At 41.4% G+C, this 20,958-nt stretch overlaps 4 protein-coding genes across 10 annotated transcripts; 3 read left to right on the top strand and 1 right to left on the bottom strand.

The window, feature by feature from the left end:
* Nucleotides 1-186: 186 nt before the first annotated feature.
* Nucleotides 187-2,729, bottom strand: hddc3 (HD domain containing 3). Its single transcript, XM_037094549.1, has 4 exons — nucleotides 2,584-2,729; nucleotides 1,637-1,692; nucleotides 1,310-1,550; nucleotides 187-406 (listed from the first exon to the last, which is right to left on the bottom strand). The coding sequence occupies exons 1-4, from the start codon at nucleotides 2,693-2,695 to the stop codon at nucleotides 276-278; spliced, it is 540 nt and encodes a 179-aa protein (XP_036950444.1). The 5' UTR covers nucleotides 2,696-2,729; the 3' UTR covers nucleotides 187-275.
* On the top strand, nucleotides 2,650-10,651 carry vps33b (VPS33B late endosome and lysosome associated). 4 transcript variants are annotated; one of them, XM_037094545.1, is made up of 24 exons: nucleotides 2,650-2,791; nucleotides 3,167-3,285; nucleotides 4,082-4,162; nucleotides 4,257-4,318; nucleotides 4,453-4,502; nucleotides 4,589-4,656; nucleotides 4,753-4,798; nucleotides 4,891-4,985; nucleotides 5,619-5,723; nucleotides 5,866-5,956; nucleotides 6,034-6,111; nucleotides 6,715-6,788; nucleotides 6,864-6,950; nucleotides 7,038-7,128; nucleotides 7,214-7,288; nucleotides 7,371-7,435; nucleotides 7,526-7,580; nucleotides 7,663-7,709; nucleotides 8,237-8,369; nucleotides 8,523-8,596; nucleotides 8,691-8,792; nucleotides 8,879-8,954; nucleotides 9,168-9,287; nucleotides 10,404-10,651. In XM_037094545.1, the coding sequence occupies exons 2-24, from the start codon at nucleotides 3,190-3,192 to the stop codon at nucleotides 10,481-10,483; spliced, it is 1,851 nt and encodes a 616-aa protein (XP_036950440.1). In that variant the 5' UTR covers nucleotides 2,650-2,791; nucleotides 3,167-3,189; the 3' UTR covers nucleotides 10,484-10,651. The 4 variants fall into 4 exon arrangements, with proteins under 4 accessions (XP_036950440.1, XP_036950438.1, XP_036950439.1 ...); XM_037094543.1 differs by having other exon boundaries at nucleotides 2,751-2,853; XM_037094544.1 differs by lacking the exon at nucleotides 2,650-2,791 and adding an exon at nucleotides 2,804-2,897.
* Nucleotides 10,652-10,900: 249 nt separating this feature from the next.
* Nucleotides 10,901-18,108, top strand: prc1b (protein regulator of cytokinesis 1b). Of its 3 annotated transcripts, XM_037095552.1 has the most exons (15): nucleotides 10,901-11,062; nucleotides 11,332-11,464; nucleotides 12,485-12,607; nucleotides 12,879-13,112; nucleotides 13,523-13,693; nucleotides 13,845-13,994; nucleotides 14,124-14,271; nucleotides 14,361-14,497; nucleotides 14,752-14,847; nucleotides 14,938-15,084; nucleotides 15,174-15,287; nucleotides 15,392-15,505; nucleotides 15,948-16,127; nucleotides 16,251-16,285; nucleotides 17,317-18,108. In XM_037095552.1, exons 1-15 carry the CDS (start codon nucleotides 11,049-11,051, stop codon nucleotides 17,363-17,365), a joined length of 1,845 nt encoding a protein of 614 aa, XP_036951447.1. In that variant the 5' UTR covers nucleotides 10,901-11,048; the 3' UTR covers nucleotides 17,366-18,108. The 3 variants fall into 3 exon arrangements, with proteins under 3 accessions (XP_036951447.1, XP_036951449.1, XP_036951448.1); XM_037095554.1 differs by lacking the exon at nucleotides 16,251-16,285 and having other exon boundaries at nucleotides 15,948-16,050; XM_037095553.1 differs by lacking the exon at nucleotides 16,251-16,285.
* A 365-nt stretch (nucleotides 18,109-18,473) lies between these two features.
* ptpmt1 (protein tyrosine phosphatase mitochondrial 1) lies at nucleotides 18,474-20,772 on the top strand. 2 transcript variants are annotated; one of them, XM_037095558.1, is made up of 5 exons: nucleotides 18,474-18,626; nucleotides 18,718-18,871; nucleotides 19,052-19,132; nucleotides 19,791-19,982; nucleotides 20,094-20,772. In XM_037095558.1, exons 2-5 carry the CDS (start codon nucleotides 18,725-18,727, stop codon nucleotides 20,220-20,222), a joined length of 549 nt encoding a protein of 182 aa, XP_036951453.1. In that variant the 5' UTR covers nucleotides 18,474-18,626; nucleotides 18,718-18,724; the 3' UTR covers nucleotides 20,223-20,772. The 2 variants fall into 2 exon arrangements, with proteins under 2 accessions (XP_036951453.1, XP_036951452.1); XM_037095557.1 differs by having other exon boundaries at nucleotides 18,551-18,871.
* Nucleotides 20,773-20,958: the final 186 nt, after the last annotated feature.

The following is a 20,958-nucleotide window of genomic DNA, read 5'->3' as shown; positions in this document are numbered from 1 at the left end:
TCCACAATATCAGTAAAAGAATCAGCGCTTCCACTGTTTCTTTAGAAGTTGCAGGTAGTAAACTATCACATCCTTCAGTTACAAACACTACTACTCATAAATACTTATGGAATAATTCAACTGATGATACTTTACCAAACTAAGAGTACAATAAAATATTAAATAAATACATTAAAGACCACAAAAATGTGTATGAAATATGATTTATTTGTATAATTTACTCATGAAAATGTGCTTTATCTGTAATTTAAACAGTCTGTGTTGTGGCCGTGTGGTCAGAGCTGGACTCCTCTCTGTCTGAACAGTTCCTCCAGCTTCTCCTCCAGAGCAGAGTTGGTTCCTTTCAGGCCTTTCACCACCGCACAGGCCCACAGAAAATACTCCTGGACCCGCTCGGTTGACCAACCTGCCGACACACACACACACACACACACACACACACACACACACACACACACACACACACACACACACACACACACACACACACACACACACACACACACACACACACACACCAGAGGGGAAAGATATAGTGACTAAGTACATTATGAAGTATTGGTTTTTGGGAGAGTGTTCAAACAGAAGCATAAGGCTCCTCTGCGTTTATCTGACAACATGTTTGGTTGAATTTACCATTTATTTTTGGTACTTCAGGTACTGCTCCACAGTTTAAAGGACTAATTGGGAATGTTTCTAACAATGTTAGTTGTTTTTTTTCTTTTCTATCTAATGTTTCCATTTTTAAAGTCACATTATGCTTAGGAGAGTCGCAACTACCATGATTTTCAAAAATGTTCTACTGGTATCATGTTAGTGATAAATGCAGCATCTCTTAATTTATTTCCGTTTATTTCTGTTTTGTCTTTGTCATACTACATGTCGTTAATGCACCGTAGCACAGGCTGCCACAAAAGATGCGAAAAGCCAAAAAAGAAAAAGAAACAAAAAGTTGCCAGACCAGCATATTTTTTTTTTGGATTATGTGAAACATGAATTTGACCAATATCATATTTTTTTGTTTGTTAAAGCAATATTATCATGAATTCTTTTGGCCACGACTATAATAACTGTGTAGTGAAAATCTGATATCCTGACAGCCCAACATTCTCCGTCCACATAGTTCTGTCACATTAAAATGTGTTTTCACTGTAAAATTAAGTATATAAATTTACCAAAAATATTTAATGCCAATTCTTTTTCACACAATAAAGAATTTACAATTAGATTAAACTTAATTCCTGAAAAAGAAAACCCTCCACATGTGACCCTGTGACAGTATAAGACAGTGACAGTGAGCAGTGCTGACCGACAGGTGTGCAGCGGTTCAGGTCCCTCAGGTTGTACAGTTTATCAGCCAGTTTGACCAGTTTGGCTTGCTGGCTGCAGTGAGGCGCATGTTCCACCTGCTGGCGCTTCCTCTCCTGTTTGGGAAGGCTCTTATCGTCCGTCACCTCCTGAACGATACGAGCCACAATAGGCCCGAACTTTGCTTCGAGCTCTGCAGGAGAGGTGTCTGTGTCCTCCACCGTGTCGTGAAGCAGAGCTGCCTGCGACACAAAGTCAACACACAATCTGTAACCCAAAGACTCTCTATCTGATGGTGTTACCTAACAGTTATTCACTGGTAACATACCTGCAGGACCTCGATGTCTGTGATGCCTCCTTCATGGCTGAGAATTCTCGCCACTCCTTAAAAGTACACACACAGAGCTGTGAGCATCAGAGAGGGGAAAGGCTTATTGTTTCAGCTGCTGACACAAAAATAAGGATTGTCCATAATATATTCAACATAGTTATTAATACAACAGAAGAAATCTGTCATATTATTTACCTTTTAGAAAGTTTGTGTTTTGTTTACCTTGCTTACCTTCCACTGACACTATAAAAGAGACCTATTGTGCTTTTTCCCTCTCTGTCAGCGTTTTATTTTTGTTGTTGTGCATCTAAACACCAACAGGAAAACAGTGAAACGCCTCGTCAGTGGTCCAGCATTTCTGTGACCTTGCATGTAAACCTGTTCTAGTAGTAACCCAAACTATAATCATGAACCAGAAGATTGGCATTTTCACTTTCACTAGCAAAATGTCTCCATAAAAGCCGCACAATGTAGTTTAGGGGAACCCTGCCACCTTCCTGGCTTTTTTTTTCTTCTTTAAATTGTGATGCAGATTTTCAGCAGAGAAAGAGAGAGCCCATGTACAAAGAACTTCATGTCGGCCTACAACATGTGCCGAATTTACATGAAGGCAAACTCACACACACATAGACACTGATCCACACCGTTTATTACGTTTCTCCCAACTCAACATATCCCTAAATTGAGTGATTTTATAAGCGAGTCTGGGGAATGTCTTTCCCTTTTTATCTCCTTACAGTTTGGGATTTTATTCTCCCTCCTATCAGTGTCTCAGCAAGTGTCAACTGTCATGTCACCGTTCACACCCAAAGTTAAACATCAGAAACTAATTTTAAAATCGTGCATGATCTCAATCCAGTTATTATTTCAGCCTCTGCGGTGTGGGAAAGATTTACGTGCAACACCTGAAGGCATCACAACTAAGTCCAGATGCAGTTACGTACCGATGGGGTGGTTAATGTACGGCGTCTGTTCCGCATCTTTACGTCGCTGGTTGCGATGTTTTTCTGCGGCAAAGTTAACCGTCTCTAACAATAAAACCGCCTCTGTATTCATGGCGCAAAACAGCACGAAGTGAGAGAGAAACTGCGTCAGGGTTTAGACGCCTAACGCCTTCCTTCTTCTGAAGGTGTAGCTGTCCGTCGATTTAAGGTGTCCGTAGAGAAACAACTTATGTCATTTATTCCGCTTTGTTTAGCTACGGAAGGAAGCAGGTAGTTCCTAGCCAGCTAAACGCGTTATACTAATGTTTTTACAGGTAGTTTCTGGTGACATTTTAGTAATTTACTGATGATTTTAGGACATTATTTTCATTTCAGTGTCAGTATTTTGCGACCAGGCTTTATTTTGAAAATTCGTCCGATGACGAGGATATGTTTTTAGCCGACAAGCTAACCTAGCTAGTAGGTTAACCGCAGCACAGATTCTTGTCCCTCCCGTGTGTTTCTGATGGTTGTAGCCCCTCTGTCAGTGCAAAGTCTATTTCAGGAGTAGTTAGGTTTTATTATTTTATTTTTCTGTGCGCAGTGGATGAGTGACTGCTGTCCGGGATGGCTCACAGTGCCAGGAGAGATTGCCCGGAGCTCCCTGACTTCTCTCTGCTCAAGAGGCTGGCCAGAGATCAGCTCATCTACCTGCTGGAACAGGTGAGACCGACACATAATAAATATATGTCTCTGCATTATTTTGCTTGGCTGTCTGCCACCTGGCTCCTGCTGCTGACACACCGCTAGTCATATGACTGACATGTATAACTTCCATGTTAGTGGGTTTTTTTTTTATTGTTTTTTTTTTTTTTAATCGGACTCTAATTGGATAAACAAATATCAGCTATCATTAATACCACAGAGAAATAACGGACTGTCAGTGAATTAGATTGTTGATAGTATGTGACCACACCCCACCTGTCACAGATGTTTCTGTATTTTGCCATTGGCAACAAATCACAGATGATAGAACAAAAATGATATTGATAATAATGATAATAATAATAATAATATAACAGGATTTGAATAGACAAAGGAAATGTGACGACAAGAGTACATAAGAAGAACATTACTACTATATGATAAAATATACAAATAGCTGTAAACAAGTATGTTCGTAAAGATGTAAAGATATGTGTAATATAATGCCACTATACTGTAGATTTTAAATGAGTAATAATGCATGTGCAATAACTGACAAAGGTTAACAGTATAAATAAATACTACAACGAGAAAAGTATAATTTGCAAATCTTTGTAAACCTGTTTTTGAAAAGTGCCACATAAATATAGTTTGTTATTATTATTATTAAATGATCTGCAGCTTTTTTTCATATGTGCTCTTCCACCACGGAAATAAATGTTCCTGTTTCCTCTGACGATCCTGTTAGTGTAGAACAATCGTCTACACATATCGTCTGAGTCCTCTTCTAACTCTCTCTCTCTTTGTCAAACAGCTCCCGGGGAAGAAAGACCTCTTTATCGAGGCGGACTTGATGAGCCCGCTGGATCGTATCGCTAACGTCTCAACACTAAAGGTGAACCTCGTCAGTTATTACCTCTCGGTTCTGACTCCTGAGAAAAACTCCAGAATCGTTTTCAAACACTTCGTCTCCATTTTTTATTTTACAGCAACATGAAGTTGACAAACTGTACAAAGTGGAATACAAACCTATTATCAGCACTTCAGATCAGTGAGTTCTGCACTTTCTGTACTCATGACACTGTTTTACACACACACACACACACACACACACACACACACACACACACACACACACACACACACACACACACACACTGACGATGTGGCGTTTCTCACTTTCAGGCTCTGTTTTCTGATCCGGCCAAGAATACAAACTGTGAAATGGATATGTGGTAAGTCGTGTTATACGTCATATTAATAACATTTTATGTACAGACAATAAAAAGCATAAAGCAAAAGAAATGTCCTCTTGTTCCAGATGTGGCCAATGCAGACAAGGCAGCAGGGAAGTTTAGAAGATACAAGATCATCTTCACCCCTCAGAAGGTATTTCTCTCCCTGCTGTGTGTGTTCAGACTCTCACTTGATTTGTTTTGGATCAAGTTGTTGATTTTCACCCGCTGACCCTCCTTCATCATCCAGTTCTACGCGTGTGAGGCGGTGCTGGAGGAGCAGGGCATCTTTGGTGGTAAATACGCCTCCTTCTTCTTCTTCACTGTACATTTTAGAAGCGATGATCAGTGTTGGTGAGAGGAGGTGTTGAACTTTTCCCTCCCACAGATGTGACCACTGATGAGTGGGCCTTCTACCTTCTCCCACTCGACGATGACATCATCAGTCTGGAGCTGCCAGAGTTCTTCAAAGACAACTTCCTGGTAAATAACGAGCACCGAGTCAGAGATCCAGCTGTGAATGATTCGTCAATCGCTTTGTCTGGTTAATCAACAGATTATTTTGATAATCAATGCATCACATTTTTAAATTTAATTAATTGGTTCCAACTTGTGACTGTAACTGTGAGTCAATCATTATTTTCCCCACAGTTGATTTGGCACTAAAACACTGGAAAAACATTAAAAAAAGGAATTGTGATTGATAAGTCATTCATTCACTGACGGTTTGAACAGTGAATAGCTAAATTTAAATGTAGGATACAAAAACCTGCACTGGTTCATCAGGTTCACAGTGGCCAAAAAACCCCAGAAACACTCACTAACATGTGGCTGCTGTACGCAGTGTGAATGTAAATGATCAGGATTTACTCCCAGGTTAATTAACCGTGCAGTAGTCAGGGGTATTTATCACCTCAGGCTCAGCTCGGCTGTGATGTGAACATAAAACCAGGTATAACGGGTGTGACAGGTGTGGCAGTCGGGAACCACTGTGCAGCCCCCCAGAGATCAGCTTCAGCTCTGTGTCAGTGCTTTGCTTGGTCAAGGGCAATAACAGGAGAATCTACCTCATAAACATCTTTGCCATTAGCCTTTTTTTCACCCCACATCACTCAGGCGGGGGACCAGCGGTGGGTCAGGACAGCCGGCAGCGCTCTGCACCTCCTTCACTCCCTCTACGGTCCGTTCTCAAAGATCTACGGGATTGGACGATGTTCCAAGGTGCAAAAACTATCATGTCATGTCAACTGGTTTAACTCTCAGATTCACTGTGACGTGTTTCTGTGTTACCTAAGATGATGATTGTGCTTGTGATGGATGCCATTAAACTGCCGTTAAACTGTGTCCATCTGTCTGGTACCAGATGGCGTACGAGTCCTGGAGGGAGCAGGTCGAAGAAGGAGAGCAAAGAACTCGTCAAGCTGAGATAGGAAAGGTTTTTCTCATCGACAGAGGTGAGATGCAGGCGTGAGTTCTCCTCTCTGAGCGACATGCTGAACTCTGTCCTCTCTAACAGTCACTGTCTTTGCAGATGTGGACTTCGTCACTCCTCTGTGCTCACAGGTCGTCTATGAAGGACTCGTGGATGATATATTTAGAATTAAATGTGGTGAGTATCAAAGCAGCTACGATCCAGGTGAAAATCTGCGTCCACATTAGGCTCTCTGTCTGTACATGTTGTTGTGTTCAGTAAACAAACATAACTTGTCGTGTTGAGAAGAAGCACTGACATGTCTGGTTTAATCTGCTGACCTGCGTTTGTAAGAGAAAAACATAACTGTGAAGATGCACTTTGGTAATACTGACTGTTAATAATCATTGAGTCCATGTTAATGGGGCATTTTCTGGATTTTTGGATATTTAAAAACATTATTTTGTCCAAACATTAACATAAACAGCCCATCGGTCCTTGAAATCTTTGAAATGTTTTGTTTAGGTTCAGAGGAAAAAAAGACCTTGAAAAAACTTTGTAAAATAAAAATAGTCATGGGTCCTGACTATGTATAAATATATACATTTAAGTCCTTAAATGTATATATTTTGTGCAAGAACAGAACTTATTATGATGTTTTACGTAACATTACTAAATAGGCTTCCCAGCTGTACGTATGTGCGTCTACCTTCATCACTGTAACGCTCTGATCGGAGTGAAAGACATGCAGGCTGCGTGAATCTGTCGGCGTGTTGTCTCATCACAGTATCTGTCCTGCAGGATGTGTGGAGTTCGGACCTGATGTTACCTCCTCCGACAAAAGTATCAAAGTGATGCTGAACTCTCAGGATAAGGTAGGTCAGTGAGATGAGAGGGGAGCCGTCCGCTGCACATCATCACGGTTTTTAAGTTAAACGTCTGCTTCACAGGTCTTCAACGAAATCAGAAACGAGCATTTCTCCAATGTCTTCGGCTTCCTCAGTCAGAAAGCCAGGAACCTCCAGACTGCATACGATGTGAGCAGATGTAAATACCCATCAGCAGACAGACTGTAACTAACAGCACTGACCGAGCTGACACTTCCTCTTGTACTGATCCTACAGAAGCGTCGGGGGATGGACATAAAGCAGATGAAGACGTTCGTGTCCGAGGAGCTGAAAGGGTTGAAACAGGAACATCGGCTTCTTAGCCTGCGTGAGTGTTGCAGCAGTTCACCGTGTGTCAGACTGAATTTTAATATTTTCAAACCTGAATGGCTGAAGAGCTCATTCTCTTTCAGACATCGGCGCCAGTGAATCGATTATGAAGAAGAAAACGAAGCAGGATTTTCAGGAGCTGTTAAAGACTGAACACGGTGAGAATAAATTACTCACTCTGTACGTTGGATGTGATGTTTGTTGGTGTTATTGATACAAATCTTGATTTATCTGTTCCAGCTTTACTTGAAGGATTTGAAATGCGTGAATCCATTTCTTTCATAGAGGAGCACATCAACAGACAGGTGCGTCTGCTTCACTCAGCCTCAGCACAAACAGGTGCAGCAACAACAATAACATGCTGGAAACGTATTCATTCATTTTCCTTTTTCAAGGTCTCCATGATAGAAAGTCTGAGGATGCTTTGTCTTCTGTCCATCACGGAAAACGGTGAGTTGACTTCATATAACTGACTCACAATAAAAGAGTTAAATTTTGTTTTACCAACCATGTGATTGTCTCTTCTTCACAGGACTCCTGCCAAAAGATTACCGGTCATTAAAAGCTCAGTATCTACAGGTGAGACTTAACATGCCCGAGAAGATTTCAGAGTTTCATAAATTAACGTTCCTGGTTATGGAAGCCTCAAATAGACTGAAATAAGACACAGATGCTATTTTAAAACTCCATAAAAAACATGTTTATTTTATTTGTCTTGGTAACATCACGTTACAAAACTAGCAGCTCAAGTTTAGGAGAGCAATAAACATTTATTTTACACATTTTCTGAGGGTTATTTTTTTTACTCTTAATTAAATGTACTGTTTTTGTTTTGGTGCCTCCACACCAGTGAAATCTCTCCATCCCTCTCTTCTTAATATCTCAAGAACACCTTGTGGGAAATTCTGAAAAAAGTAAATGTCTACGTCACCTCAGTGATGAACTGATTAGATGTCCTGTCCTGGCTGTTATTTAACGCTGCTGTTCAGGAAGAGCAGCTTGACTGGTTCTACACATGGACATCACCAATCTCATCCTTTCCACCTGGACCACAGTTCAGGAGAGCTGGTGTCATGTCTGTCGTTTTCTCTGCTTGACCTCATCAGAGTTATGGAGTCGACCACCTGCTCACATTTTCCAACCTGAGGCAGCTGGGGCTGCTGGTGGAGCAGCCGCCGGGGGAAACACTGACTGTGATGGAGAGCAAAGTGGGAAAACTGGTCAACGACAAAACTGCAGGTGAAGCATTTTACATCCTGATCACAGTCTGTTTCTCTCCATACATACAAATCTGATTTATTATTTAATGAATGTTCAGAGATTTTCAGATTCAAAACCACAACAAGCTGTCCTGATTTCTCTGATTTGATATTTTCATTCTTATTTTTCCAGGAAAGCTGACTGACGCCTTCTCTTCTCTTGCAAAGAAGAGTCATTTCAGAGCCCTGAGCAGAAAACTCAACCTGGTGAATATTCATCATCTTTACTGAATATGCTCAAGGATTTCTTTTCGAATACCACGATGAAAATGCTTTATGTGTCATCATATATTGTGTAAAGGTACCAAAGTCAGATGAAGAATACGACCTGCGTGTCCCACGAGACATGGCGTACATCTTCAGCGGTGCCTACGTGCCTCTGAGCTGCAGACTCATCGAGCAGGTGAGTAAACTGTTGATTCCACGGGATCCGACTCTGTGTTGTTGACAGACATGTTTTAATATTATTCCTGATGTTGTCATCTGCAGGTGTTGGAGCGAGACGGTTGGACGGGGCTTGAAGAAGTCACCAGGCTGCTAAATGGACATGAATTTGCTGTTTCAGGTTCGAACACCAGGAGATACTGATATAATGTAATGTACTGATTTCTTAACCTGGGTGTCCAGGAAACAATAAACCTGTCATCTGTAATCAGGGTAACAGATTACAACCAATCAGGTGAATGAATCCTGATTTCCTGATGTTAAAAGAGAACAAGTAAAACCCCTTCTGAAATGTTTGGAACTGATAAATAATGAGGGTTTTGTCTCTCAACAGGCAGCAACGGTGCAGATTCAAGAGGGAAGAACGACGCTCAGCGCATCATCGTCGTCATGTTCCTCGGCGGCTGCACCTTCTCTGAGATTTCAGCGCTACGTTTCCTCGGCAGAGAGAGAGGTGAGCTGGATGTTGACGTTACATGAGAATACTCGTCTCCACCCTCCGTGGTCTTCCTTCCTTCTATTCTGTCGTTGAGAGTCAAGTTTCACTTCTGTTGTCCTGACTCTTAATCCAACAGACAGACGCCTCTTTCTTTTCAGTATGCTCTTTATTGAATTACACATTTTGAATATTTTTCAAATGTTACTATTAGTCATGTTGAAGATACTGGCTCAGACGGTATGATGGGTGTATATTAGTGCATTTCCACTTTCCTAATTGACATTCATACAGTGAACTCTTCACAATAATGCAGTAAGTCCTGACATACACTGGAAGATGACTAATTGAGAGCAAGAATGACCGTTTTGATGTCCATGTGACGTCCTTCTATGATCAAAATCAAAGTTTAACAGTGTAATTTTTTTCAACTTTAGTTACAGACTTCTAAAGAACATCTCTAGGTTAGAAATTAAATTTTTTATGAATTTCTCTCCATGCAGCAAAAGCTTCAGGTCTAATTCAAACCCAGAACTTGAACCTGAATTGCCTGCATGAGCTTTTTATCAGCTTAATTGAATATCAGGTTTTAGTCATCTAACCTTGGAGCATTAGCCTGCGTGATGAAGCTTGGATCCTGTAAATATGCCACCTGGACATCAACAGTGAACGTTGAAAAGACATTAAAAAAACCTCATTCTGGGTTTCCACTGGAGGTCTTTTCAAAGACGTTAAATTGACGTCACGGGGACATGTCACCACATCACATTGAGCACTTTGAAATATTTTTATTCCACTGTTTTATGATATAAAGATGAATAATTAAACTTAGATTCAGTAGCTGTGTTGTGAAGAATATAAAGAGTGTGATACGGTTATAACTTATATTTAATCTGGAAACATTATAGTACATATACATCTAATAGTACACATTTCTGTGGGCTGACTCTTCCTGTAGGCTACAATAGCCTCCAGGTAATTAAGTCGAGGTGTGCCAAGTCTATTATTGCTCTCATGAAACTACTTGTAAACAATTTTATACTACAGACTATTAAAAAGAAGCTTTATATAGAAATGCACCTGTTGCTTTGTGCAACAAGTCCTGAAAGTACTTTCTTTCTTTCTTTTTTCCAGGTTATAAATTCATCGTGGTTACAACTGCGATTACAAACAGTTCAAGACTCCTGGAGGCTTTACTGGGGAACCAGGTATGAAGCCTTGAGGACATGATGGACAGAAACTGAGACATTCCTGCAGACACTGGTCGCTGCTCTCCCTCCTGCAGCCTCCGGCATTACAGCTGGAATCTGCTCACTAAAGGTGTCTGACGACGAAACAACTGCAAACATGTATAAAGTGAATAAATTTGTTTTTAACACGTTTGTTACGCGTGTCATTGACTTTATTTTGGTGAATTCTCCTGTCTAAAAAATGAACAACAGCGTCATTGTTGTGTGAAAACTGCTGCTTAGTAACATCACCACACCCTCTATGAAACTGGTAGTATTGTTTGTTTTATTCATGAGGTGCTCGGCGATGGGCGGTTGCCTCTTTATGACCAACGGCTCAAGCTACCGGCGGGTGGCGCCGGTTTCACACAACACGCGCACCCTATGAAAGGAGCCAATCACAGAGCAGGACGCCGCTGTACGCGTATTTTGAACTGTGTACAAACGGACTGAACTGAGAGCAGGTAGAGAGGCGACGCTCCGCTCGTCCCCGACAAACTTTGGCTGTTTTAAACAGTTTAACGATAATCGCAACACAGTCTGGAATCCAATGATGAGAAAGAGGTAAGAATAATTTATTTTCGTGTTATAGTCACTTTGTAAGTTATAAAGTAGGTGCGATAACTCGTAGCTAACTGCTGATCAAAGTTGCTCTAGCTAGCTAGCGTTAGCTTAAGTAACGCTAGCTAGACTAACTAAACTAACGCTAGCGTCAGTTAGCTCTGTCAGACGGGTGAATTATGTGTGTGTTTACTTTAGTTTTGAATGTCGGTGACTGTATTTATGTGATGATCGAGTTGACCGTGCCTGTCACCGGCTGTCCGTCCCTGTAGCGAGGTGCTGGCAGCAGAGGCGGTGTCCTGCCTGAATAAAGCGCTGTGCCATCTGAAGGATATCTGGGAAGAAATCGGGATCCCGGAGGACCAGAGACTACAGAGGTGTAATGTTGTCAAGAACCACATCAAGGTGAGCCATCGAGTATCTAATGAAACAGCTGTAAACATGTGGTGAAACCTCCTGAGTAAACATGCTGCTTGATTAGTTGAGCACCTGATCACATAGACTCTAAACAGGTTTCGACTCTTCAGAGGAGGTTTTACCAGAACACAACAATCATGAGTGAAACTACAGATTCCTAAGAGTCACCAGTTGATTAGTCAACACAGAGGGGTTTTTAGATTTGGGTTACAGTTATTCACATTCACTAGATTGTGACTGGAACTGATACTAGGCTGATATTGATAATCGAGAGTCTAAACGCTCTGATAATGAAAAAGAGGGACTGTCTAGTTTAAAAAAATACCTGTAATGCAAGTTTCTAGATTACCTCAAACATCTGTGTTTCACTGATGTACTGCAGTTTGTTGTTGACTCAGCTGTCACAGAGTTGGTTGGTTGGCTGTAATCCACAGTGTCTCCACAACTGGGACAAATCCTAAATGTTTGCTTGTGCATGCATCTTGCAGCCGTGCACATAAGTGTCATCCTCATCTGTCATATTTTCTGACAGTTTGAAGACAGGAAATGTTTTGACATGTGTCCTGTCTGGTCCTGCAGATTAAGACAGCGCTCTTACCGGCATTGTATTTGATATCTTGTTCAACATCATACACAGAACTTATAGTAGGACGCTGTTAGATACCAGCGCTACTTTTACTCTGGACCACAAGATCATCTGCATATACAATATGGTTCATTAGAGTATTGTAGATTATGCAGCCAGTGTTACAGGCTTTTTTTCAGTATTGTGTGTCTATAAACTAATAGAACAGCTCTTTCATACATCTGTATCTACACCAAAGACCAATATTTCTGTATCTCTCTGGTTGAAATTCGATATATTGGAAAGAAATGAAAAATATCTGAATCCTTATTGGCCAAATATGATAATCAGAAGTGTCAGTTAGTGGATATCAGTAAGAACTTGAATATCTACATACACCCATCTGCATAATGCTGATTTATTTTATTATATTCATCCTTCAGAGCTTATTGGATATGATGATCAAAGAAGAGGAGTCTCTGAGAAAGAGGCTCCTGAGCAGCATTCAAACATGCAGGGCAGAAATGGAGAAACTCTACCTGGAGCTCCAGCTGCCTGTGTTTGAGGTAACAACCACTGTCACAGCTTAAGTTTAACACACGCATCATGTTTTTTAACAGCGTCAGCCAAGTGACATTGATAACTCTGGATTTAATACAAATATTTAAAGTCACAATAATTAACCTGCAGGTAACACTGTGTATTAATTCTGTTCTAAAGAAGATTTGTAATTGTAGTTATTATCTGGCTTATGATAAACTGTTTTACAGATTTTAATGATTACATTGAGAATCATCTTGTAAAGTGAGTTTGTTGTTCCCTCCTCTGTTCGGTCAGGAGGAGAGAGGCATCACCATGCTCCAACAAGAGAAGAACATCCGCACTCAGGTGGAGGCTCTGATGAAGGAGAAGACCAGTCGGATGCAGCAGCTGAAGGTTCTGCTGGAGCAGGACCAGGACCTGTGCGACATCCTGTGCTCCATGCCTTACGGCATCGCTCCGGACTCTGTCCCCACGCCGGAACAACTGGAGAACTTCCGTGAGCACATCAATAACCAGAACGCAGAGAAGGTGGGAGCTCACTTTGATTCGTTTGAATCTCACCTGTTGAATCATTTGGATATAAATAACTGAACAGGATATAAAAGCTTTACATGAAATTGAAAAGATGTGTTTCTTCCAGGGCTGTTTCGTGTTGCACAAACACACATTTTCACTTGTTTTATACTTGTGGAGTATAAGCCAATTAGCAACATTTAATGTTTGATGTCTTTCCTAGTCTGAAAAGATACATCACAGTAGGAAAACTGGATTTTTTTTTTTAACCTGATACTTGAAGTTATTTACTATATTACAGGTCAAAGGATGACATTTTTCATCACACTGGGCACATTGCAAGTTTTAAAGGGCCTCTATGTAATAAGTTGTTCCAATATTACCTGACTTACATACCAAACGATGTGATGCTTTCATGTTTCCAGACGAAGCGGCATGCTGAGTTCAAGGAGCTCAAAAAGCAGATCATCTTGTACATGGACGAGCTGGACCAAATCCCTGAGACCAGCTTCGAGAAGGACGTCATCTGTGAGGATGAGGACTCGTTCTGCCTCTCCAGAGAAAATATTACATCACTCAAACTGCTGATTTGTCAGGTTGGACTATTTTTTGATAAGATTATTTTTCCTTCAAATTAAAACCAGGCAGGGAAAGTTGACTGGCTGATGTTTGATGTACTTTTTTCATCTGAATTGAGCCTTAAGAGAACATCAACTGATGCAGCTGTATGTTCTGTTGCTCCTGCAGCTGGAGGAACGTAAGACAGAGAATGAGGCGATGTGTGAGAGTCACCGAGAGAAGATCCAGCAGCTGTGGGACCGACTGCAGGTGCCTCAGGAGGAGAGAGAGGCCTTCAACGAACACATGGTCACATCCAGGAAGAGGAACCTGGAAGCGGTGAGAAGATTCAAGCGTTCCGTGTGCCCTTGACTTTTCTTTTTTTTCTGTCAGTCACGGTCAGTTTAGACTGTCAGTGCTGTCTGTAGTATAACTGTTAAAATGACAGTTGATTTTCTCCCACTGCAGTTACAAGCAGAAGTTCAGCGTCTGGAGGAGCTCAAACTGCTAAATATCCACAATGTCACAGACGCCATCCGCTCCGAGATCGCCGTGTTCTGGGAGAAGTGTTTCTACAGCACAGACCAGCGGCAGGACTTTGCTCCATATTTCAGCGGTGGGTTCACTGTGTTTGAAGTTTTAGTTTTTCAAAACAGAAATTTTAGAGTTTAGAAAAGTGCTAACAACCTTGTTTACTTTTTTTAGAGGATTTTACTGAAGAGCTGTTGAGTCTGCATGACGCTGAGCTCCAGTGCTTGAAGCAGCACTACGAGGATCACAGAGAGCTCTTCGATGGAGTTCACCAGTGGGAAGAGAGCTGGACACACTTCCTGGAGCTGGAGGTGAGTCTGACAGGGGAAGAAAACAAACACTTGATGGGAACAGTAACCAAAGTAGCAACAAAACCTTCCTGTCCAACAGTAAATAAATAATATAGCCAATACTATAAATTAATATAGCTAATTCTTATTTCAGAGGAGCATGCCTTTAAAAACACAAACTATATTATGATACCCCTGTATTTGTTTGTTTTATCCAGTGATACTATATTGGACATGATTATTTTATTGTTGTCTGTCTTCTGTCTTATTCACAGAAAAAAGCCACAGATCCCTCAAGGTTCACTAACAGAGGAGGGAATCTGCTCAAAGAGGAGAAACAGAGGTCTGAGCTGCATAAAAGTCTGCCAAAGGTAAGACACAAAGTTCACCTGATATCTTTCTGAACTGAAAATAACTTTTCACTCAGCCGTAACTCTTTGTCATGTGTGTTCGCTTTTAAGCTTGAAAAGAAGTTAAAAGCCCAGATTGATGCTTGGGAAGCTGAACAGGGTCGTGAGTTTCTCATAAACGGCCAGAAGTTCCTGCAGTATGTGGAGGATCAGTGGGAGCTGCACCGGATAGAGAAGGAGAAGGAGAAACAAGAGAGGGTAAAAGAAATGCTTCCTTGTTTTAATATAGTCCTTGTCTGAGGTGTTTCGGAAATGTGTTGCAATTTCTCTTTACGAACTGTCAACAGCATCTGAAGAAGAGCAAGCAGACTGAGGAGGACATGCTGTATGGAACCGCAGTAAGAACCCCGACCAAACGCAGATTCCTCGGCTCCGCTACACCAAATAAATCACGAAAGATGGTAAACCCAGTTTATAGCTCACTTTTATAGCTTTGCGTTTACTGTAATTGTCTTCTGTCCTCTGGCTCTGTCCGCACTAAGCTTCTCCCTCCGTCTCTCCTCAGTGTAACGCGACTTCCAGCATTTCCAGTGCCACCTCCAACAGCACCATGCGATCCGCCTTTAGTGGAACGGTCTGTCGCTCTCCGGTGCCCCGCCCACCTCTCTCAGCAAACAAGGCTGGTTTACTTTTCATGTTTAGCACGCAATAAACTTGGTCAAAGTGTAACAGGAGGAAAACCTGCACAGCTTTGTCTAATGACCTTTTCACAATATCTTGAAGGTGGAATATGGCCTTAATTTTTGTTCAATATGTACAGAAATTAACCAATATTATCAATAGAATGGATGGAATTAGCAGTTTTGACATAATGTCAAAGACGTCTGTACTGTGTTACAAAGATGTCTACTGAAGTCAGCATGCTAACCAGCTAGCCCCCGGCCACTCTTCTCTTGTAATACCGCCACAAGAGGTGATAGTGTGTCACTGTGGCGTCCAAGCTGCCCTCAGTCCAATAACACTGAGATGGTTTTCCTTCCTCTCACTCTGCCATAAAGCACATAAATGTAATACCAGGCAGGTAAACATTAACTCAGCTAAAGTGTTTTTTGATCCTCCAGGGTCCAGCAGCATGGACGCCAGTTGGCAGCAAACCCCCCCACCCACGGCCAAAAGGTTGTAACAAGGAGAACGAGGCCCAGATGAAGGGGTCTCCACTGATTGGTGCGTTGGTGACCCGTGCTAGTCCAAAGCGCAACATCAGCCTAACCTCTGTTGCCAGCACATATTCAGAGTTTGTGGTAATTGACACCTTTGTCTCTAATCTGTTTTCTCTGCATCTATTCCCTCATTTCTGTGCAGTAACGCATTGAAGTGTATTGTAGAGGATGTACGAATGCTAATGATGTACATTTATATTGTAGAGGGACTTGGTCAACACTGAATCTGTTCAGTCAAGGTGTGTTTGGAATCCTAAAATCTGACTAATCAGCTTTTACTTGTAGTTGCTGCATGCCTCTACTCAAAGGTAAAATTACCCTTAAAGAGCAACTTAACATGCAGTTTGTGTTTGAACATGCACAGCTAGCAGCCACAAACACTGACACTTCTACGCCCTTTACAGCTCTGATAGGTTGCTGCTTCTACATCTGTCTTTCTAAAACCCTTTCTACACCTGACGCTGTGTATTTCAGACATCAGTCTTGCAGCTTTGTTTGTTTCTATTTAATTGAGAAAAGATTGTTTTGCTCTCCAGCTACATTTACTTATATGTGCTAGAGGACATTTTTAACTGGTTGTGACACTCAGTTTAATACTAAACCACTATATGATCTACATACAGGACCATCACAGAGAAGACAGAAGCTGTTTAGTTATTTTTGATGCTCATCACCGGGTTCTGACTTATTCTGTTTGTAAAATTAAAACTATTTTAATGGCTTAGTGTTCAGGAAAGCATTGAGGAGTCTCAGCCTGAGGTAAGAAGCTGCTCTTTGGTCTGGTGGTACTACACTAAAACAAAGTGTCATTTATTTCAACGTGTGTGTAACGCTGTGACCCGTCCCTCTTACTGAAGTTACATAGTGCAGAAACAAGTGGTAGAGACACCTTTCACCCTGTTACAAGACTACCATCAATTATTTTGAAGCATTTATTTCAAGGTAAAAAAGTTGCACAATGTTGCTCAGGGACAAACCAGCACTTTACAGAATAGCTTGATGTGAATAAGCTGATTAGACATTCGAGTATAAAAACAAAAGGGTGGAATTCCTGCAGAGGAAAGCTCGTCTCAAGGGTCAGAGTTTAAAATGTTATGAGTCCGTCAGTGTGATTGCCTTCTCTCTGATTTACACTAACAGCCTTGAGTGTGTCTTATCATTATGATTCAAAACTTTATAAGAGCCTGTTTGCCGCAAAGTGCCGTCATTACCTCATACTGTGATATTACATGTGAGGAATCAAACATAACAGCTGCCTCTGTTTCCACAGCGAGACCTGTCCAAGGCCACCAACACCAAGATCGAGCACGACATCCTGAACTCCACCACCGCCAACCTCTGACCTCGTCACCCTGATGATGACTGCACCAGCTATCACATCGTAGTCCTTTTAACGAAGCTCTGATCTCACTACCCGTCACCGCTTACTGCTTTTATATTTAAATGAAGGTAATAATATATTAAGTGTTAAGTGTGTGATGAACAAGGAATCTGTTGTAAATTGCTGAGCGTATTGTCTTCAGCACTGCTGGATCTTTGCTCATCACCTTCTGTATGAGGAAAGAAAAAGTTTGTATCATTATTTAAACTAACACTACTTTGGCTCTCTAAATTTTGTTAATTGAGGCGTTTTAAATGTGGTCTGAATGTCGTACTGCGCATTTATTTTGAGAGACAAAGGAAAGACTGTTTAGCTTTCTGATGCTATGCAATCCGGGGTTACAGGCCAAATGTATTAAGAGTACATTGCACTTTTTTTAAAGAATATATTGCAGCACATTGTGTAATTTTACACACACACACACACTGTTCCATCCAATTCCGTTGTTATACATGCATGTATCTGTGTATATATTTCTCTATCATCTGTTCTTATAGTCTGCACTGTTCCACAAAGATGTTAGTAGTTTGAACAGGCCTTTAGACTGTTAGTGACAGTACATCATTAATTGGTGCTGCATGCCAGTTGTTAAATTGTTGCTAAATCACATGAATTCAGCCAGCTATCATGACTGATTTGGCAAAACTTGTCAGAATATAATAAATGTCTTTTTCACTCAAAGCAGAGTTTTTCTTTCTTTTTGCCTCAAGTTTACGTCAAGTCCTCGAATTATAATCATTAGTTAATTTATTACAAAGAATCAGCAGCGTAATCTAAAGATTATCACAAGCCCAAGTATTTATACAGTACAAATAAGTTTGTACTACATGTTTTAACACTTATCAGTTCAGATGTGTTGAATGAATCTGATTTTGATTTCAGTCTAATACAAAACTAGATATTTATTTGTGACAAACTGCGACTTTATTGTCTTGAAACATCGTCTCTTAAACTGACAAACATCATATGTGAGATTTATGACAGAATTCATGCAGGATCAAAAATTATTTGATCTCTTCATCCACTCTTATACAAAGTTTAAATAAATAATAAGAGCCCATGTGTTCCACCGGGAAGGGGCGTGGCTGCGGCGCTCAGAGCTTTTACTTTGAAGGATGCGCGCCGGAAGTCCTGTTGTTACCGGAACAAGCCGCCGGAGGACAGAAGAAGAAAATCACATGCTGCTAACAAGTTGACAGGTCAGCCTGAGAACAGAAACACTGTAGGAATGAAAAGCTGACTGACTTTGACAGTTTAGTTGTTACGCTGTTCTGTTTTTTGGACCTTTAGCTCAGTCATGTCCGGAGCGTTAGCTAGGCTGCTGTTCTACCCGACGTTAGCCTACAATGTTGTCATGGAGAAGGTGTCATCGAGACGGTGGTTCGACCGAGTGGACGAGACCGTCATCCTGGGAGCGCTGCCGTTCAGGTCCATGACGAAACAGGTCAGACATGTTAGCCTCCGAGCTAACGGTGAGCATCTGTGTTATTCTCCTGTCATGTCAGAGCCGAACTTCACAGGAGCGGTTTAAAGTTGTGTGGCTGTGTGTGAGCTCACTGAGGGGAGGTGAACTGGGTCTGACTGGTGGCTGCTGTGCTAAAGGTCCGTGTGTGGTGTGTTGCAGCTGGTGGAGACAGAAAATGTTCGAGGGGTCATCACCATGAACGAGATGTACGAGACCAAATATTTCTGCAACTCTGCCGAGGTGAGATTAAAACACTCCGAGAAGATTCAGCATGAAAAACTTCTTGTGTGTGTAATAGAAAGGTGTGTGTGTGTGTGTGTGTGTGTGTGTGTGTGTGTGTGTGTGTGTGTGACTGACAGCCAGTTAAATCAACAATGTTGTAACTATTTTTAGAAATATAACAATATAGCTAAAATAAAACACAATTCAACACACTTAAAATGTTGATTTCACGCCTGTGTTTTTTCCTTGTGACACCCCTCAACAGATGGATTTTATCTTCTTGTGTTAATTAGTCAGCATCCATTTTAATAATTGATTGATAATGTCAGTTTTCAAGGAAAGAGAGGCCAAATATTTTCTAGTTCCAGCTTCTCAAATGTGAGGATTTATCTGGTTTCTTCTTTTGAACTGAATGTATCTGGTTGTTGGACTGTTGACAAGCAGGCAGTGGCCTCAAGGACATTATAACAAGTATAGCTTATTATTTCTTTGGAATAGATCTTCAAGATAATGGACACATGGATCAATCGATAAAGAAACTTATCCTTGACACTTACAAATCTGTTGGCGCAGGACATGAAAATAGTAAATCTCAGCCATGGAAACATTCCTCCTTCCTTCAAATGTTCTAGTCATTACTAATCAATCGGCTGATTTGATGTGTTGCTGGCGGCAGGAGTGGCGGGCTGCAGGAGTGGAGCAGCTGAGGTTGAGTACTGTTGACCTCACCGGCGTTCCCAGCCTACAGAACCTGCACCGAGGCGTGGAGTTCGCCCTGGAGCACCGAGAGCGGGGGACCAGCGTGTACGTCCACTGCAAGGCCGGACGCTCCCGCAGCGCGACGCTGGCTGCTGCCTACCTCATCCGGGTGAGTGCAGGTCACACTGTCATGTCTGTTTGCTCTGTAACCCACCGTTCAGTCATCGTTCAGTCATCTCGTCTCTTAATGTTGCTTTTGATTTCACTTTTCTGCTGACAGTTACACCGCTGGACTCCAGAGGAAGCCTGTCAGAAGCTGGCGTCTGTTCGTCCTCACATCCTGGTGCGCTCGGCTCAGCTGGAGATGCTGAGGAGATACCACCAGCAGGTGTGTGGACAGTCCAGCTGAGAGAGCAGCGCGACGGGTCGGACCTCATCGTTTCTACGGCAGCTGGAAGACGGGACCCAGAGCCTCGTTTAAAGACACACATTATCTGTTTTCCCACCCATGATTTTAACTCAGATTTTACCGGGATATGACAAAGTTTTACATATTCAGTCACAAACACTCATGTTTGAAAAACCTGAACAGGCCCGTCATCCTGTCTCTGTTGTTACAATACCGTAAAAACACTCCACCCAATCCAAGCAGTGTGTGCATGTTGTGTTTGAGCTGCAGTGGCATAACGCAACAAGAAAAGGACATTTTTCTGCATTATACAGCAGCTGAGTGACTATATTTCAGTTTCCTTTCAGATTTTTACGGAAGCCCTGAGAGGCAAATGAGGATTTTTTTTGATCTGTCTGGTCTATAAACATTCCTCTCCTGTGTTTATGACTTGAGAGCTGGTGGTAAAGTTTTTATGCTTATAATCTGAAATGGAAACATTTTGAGGAGGAAAAAATGTTTTTATGTCTGAAACCAAATTAATAAAACAAGTTATGGAAGGAGAAACATTTTTCTTTTGAAGGACTCATTTTTTTTTGTTTGTGTGTTTGTCCACAGGAAGAAAACATGAACATAATTAACAAAATAACATCATCAAAAAGAAAAAGACATCCTGCTTATTTTTAACTGCCATACATGGTTAATCTCCTTACTGATGGTTTTTGTTATATTTACATGTACACTGAATTCTACAGGT

The sequence above is a fragment of the Acanthopagrus latus genome, chromosome 4, assembly GCF_904848185.1.
Source record: "Acanthopagrus latus isolate v.2019 chromosome 4, fAcaLat1.1, whole genome shotgun sequence".
Taxonomy (NCBI): Eukaryota; Metazoa; Chordata; class Actinopteri; order Spariformes; family Sparidae; genus Acanthopagrus; species Acanthopagrus latus.
This window is presented reverse-complemented; position numbering and strand designations above follow the sequence as displayed.

What these genes read in the sequence shown, in the direction of transcription:
- hddc3 (XM_037094549.1), bottom strand. Translation starts at nt 2,695, where the DNA reads ATGAATACAGAGGCGGTTTTATTGTTAGAGACGGTTAACTTTGCCGCA. An exon ending in GTACATTAACCACCCCATCG is followed by an intron (nt 1,693 to 2,583) that starts GTACGTAACTGC and finishes TGTACTTTTAAG; the next exon opens with GAGTGGCGAGAATTCTCAGC. An exon ending in CAGACATCGAGGTCCTGCAG is followed by an intron (nt 1,551 to 1,636) that starts GTATGTTACCAG and finishes TTTGTGTCGCAG; the next exon opens with GCAGCTCTGCTTCACGACAC.
- vps33b (XM_037094545.1), top strand. Translation starts at nt 3,190, where the DNA reads ATGGCTCACAGTGCCAGGAGAGATTGCCCGGAGCTCCCTGACTTCTCT. An exon ending in ATTATCAGCACTTCAGATCA is followed by an intron (nt 4,319 to 4,452) that starts GTGAGTTCTGCA and finishes TCTCACTTTCAG; the next exon opens with GCTCTGTTTTCTGATCCGGC. An exon ending in TAAAAGCTCAGTATCTACAG is followed by an intron (nt 7,710 to 8,236) that starts GTGAGACTTAAC and finishes TGACCTCATCAG; the next exon opens with AGTTATGGAGTCGACCACCT.
- prc1b (XM_037095552.1), top strand. An exon ending in CACCTCTCTCAGCAAACAAG is followed by an intron (nt 15,506 to 15,947) that starts GCTGGTTTACTT and finishes TTGATCCTCCAG; the next exon opens with GGTCCAGCAGCATGGACGCC. An exon ending in GCACATATTCAGAGTTTGTG is followed by an intron (nt 16,128 to 16,250) that starts GTAATTGACACC and finishes TTTATATTGTAG; the next exon opens with AGGGACTTGGTCAACACTGA.
- ptpmt1 (XM_037095558.1), top strand. Translation starts at nt 18,725, where the DNA reads ATGTCCGGAGCGTTAGCTAGGCTGCTGTTCTACCCGACGTTAGCCTAC. An exon ending in TCAGGTCCATGACGAAACAG is followed by an intron (nt 18,872 to 19,051) that starts GTCAGACATGTT and finishes GGTGTGTTGCAG; the next exon opens with CTGGTGGAGACAGAAAATGT. An exon ending in CTGCTGCCTACCTCATCCGG is followed by an intron (nt 19,983 to 20,093) that starts GTGAGTGCAGGT and finishes TTCTGCTGACAG; the next exon opens with TTACACCGCTGGACTCCAGA.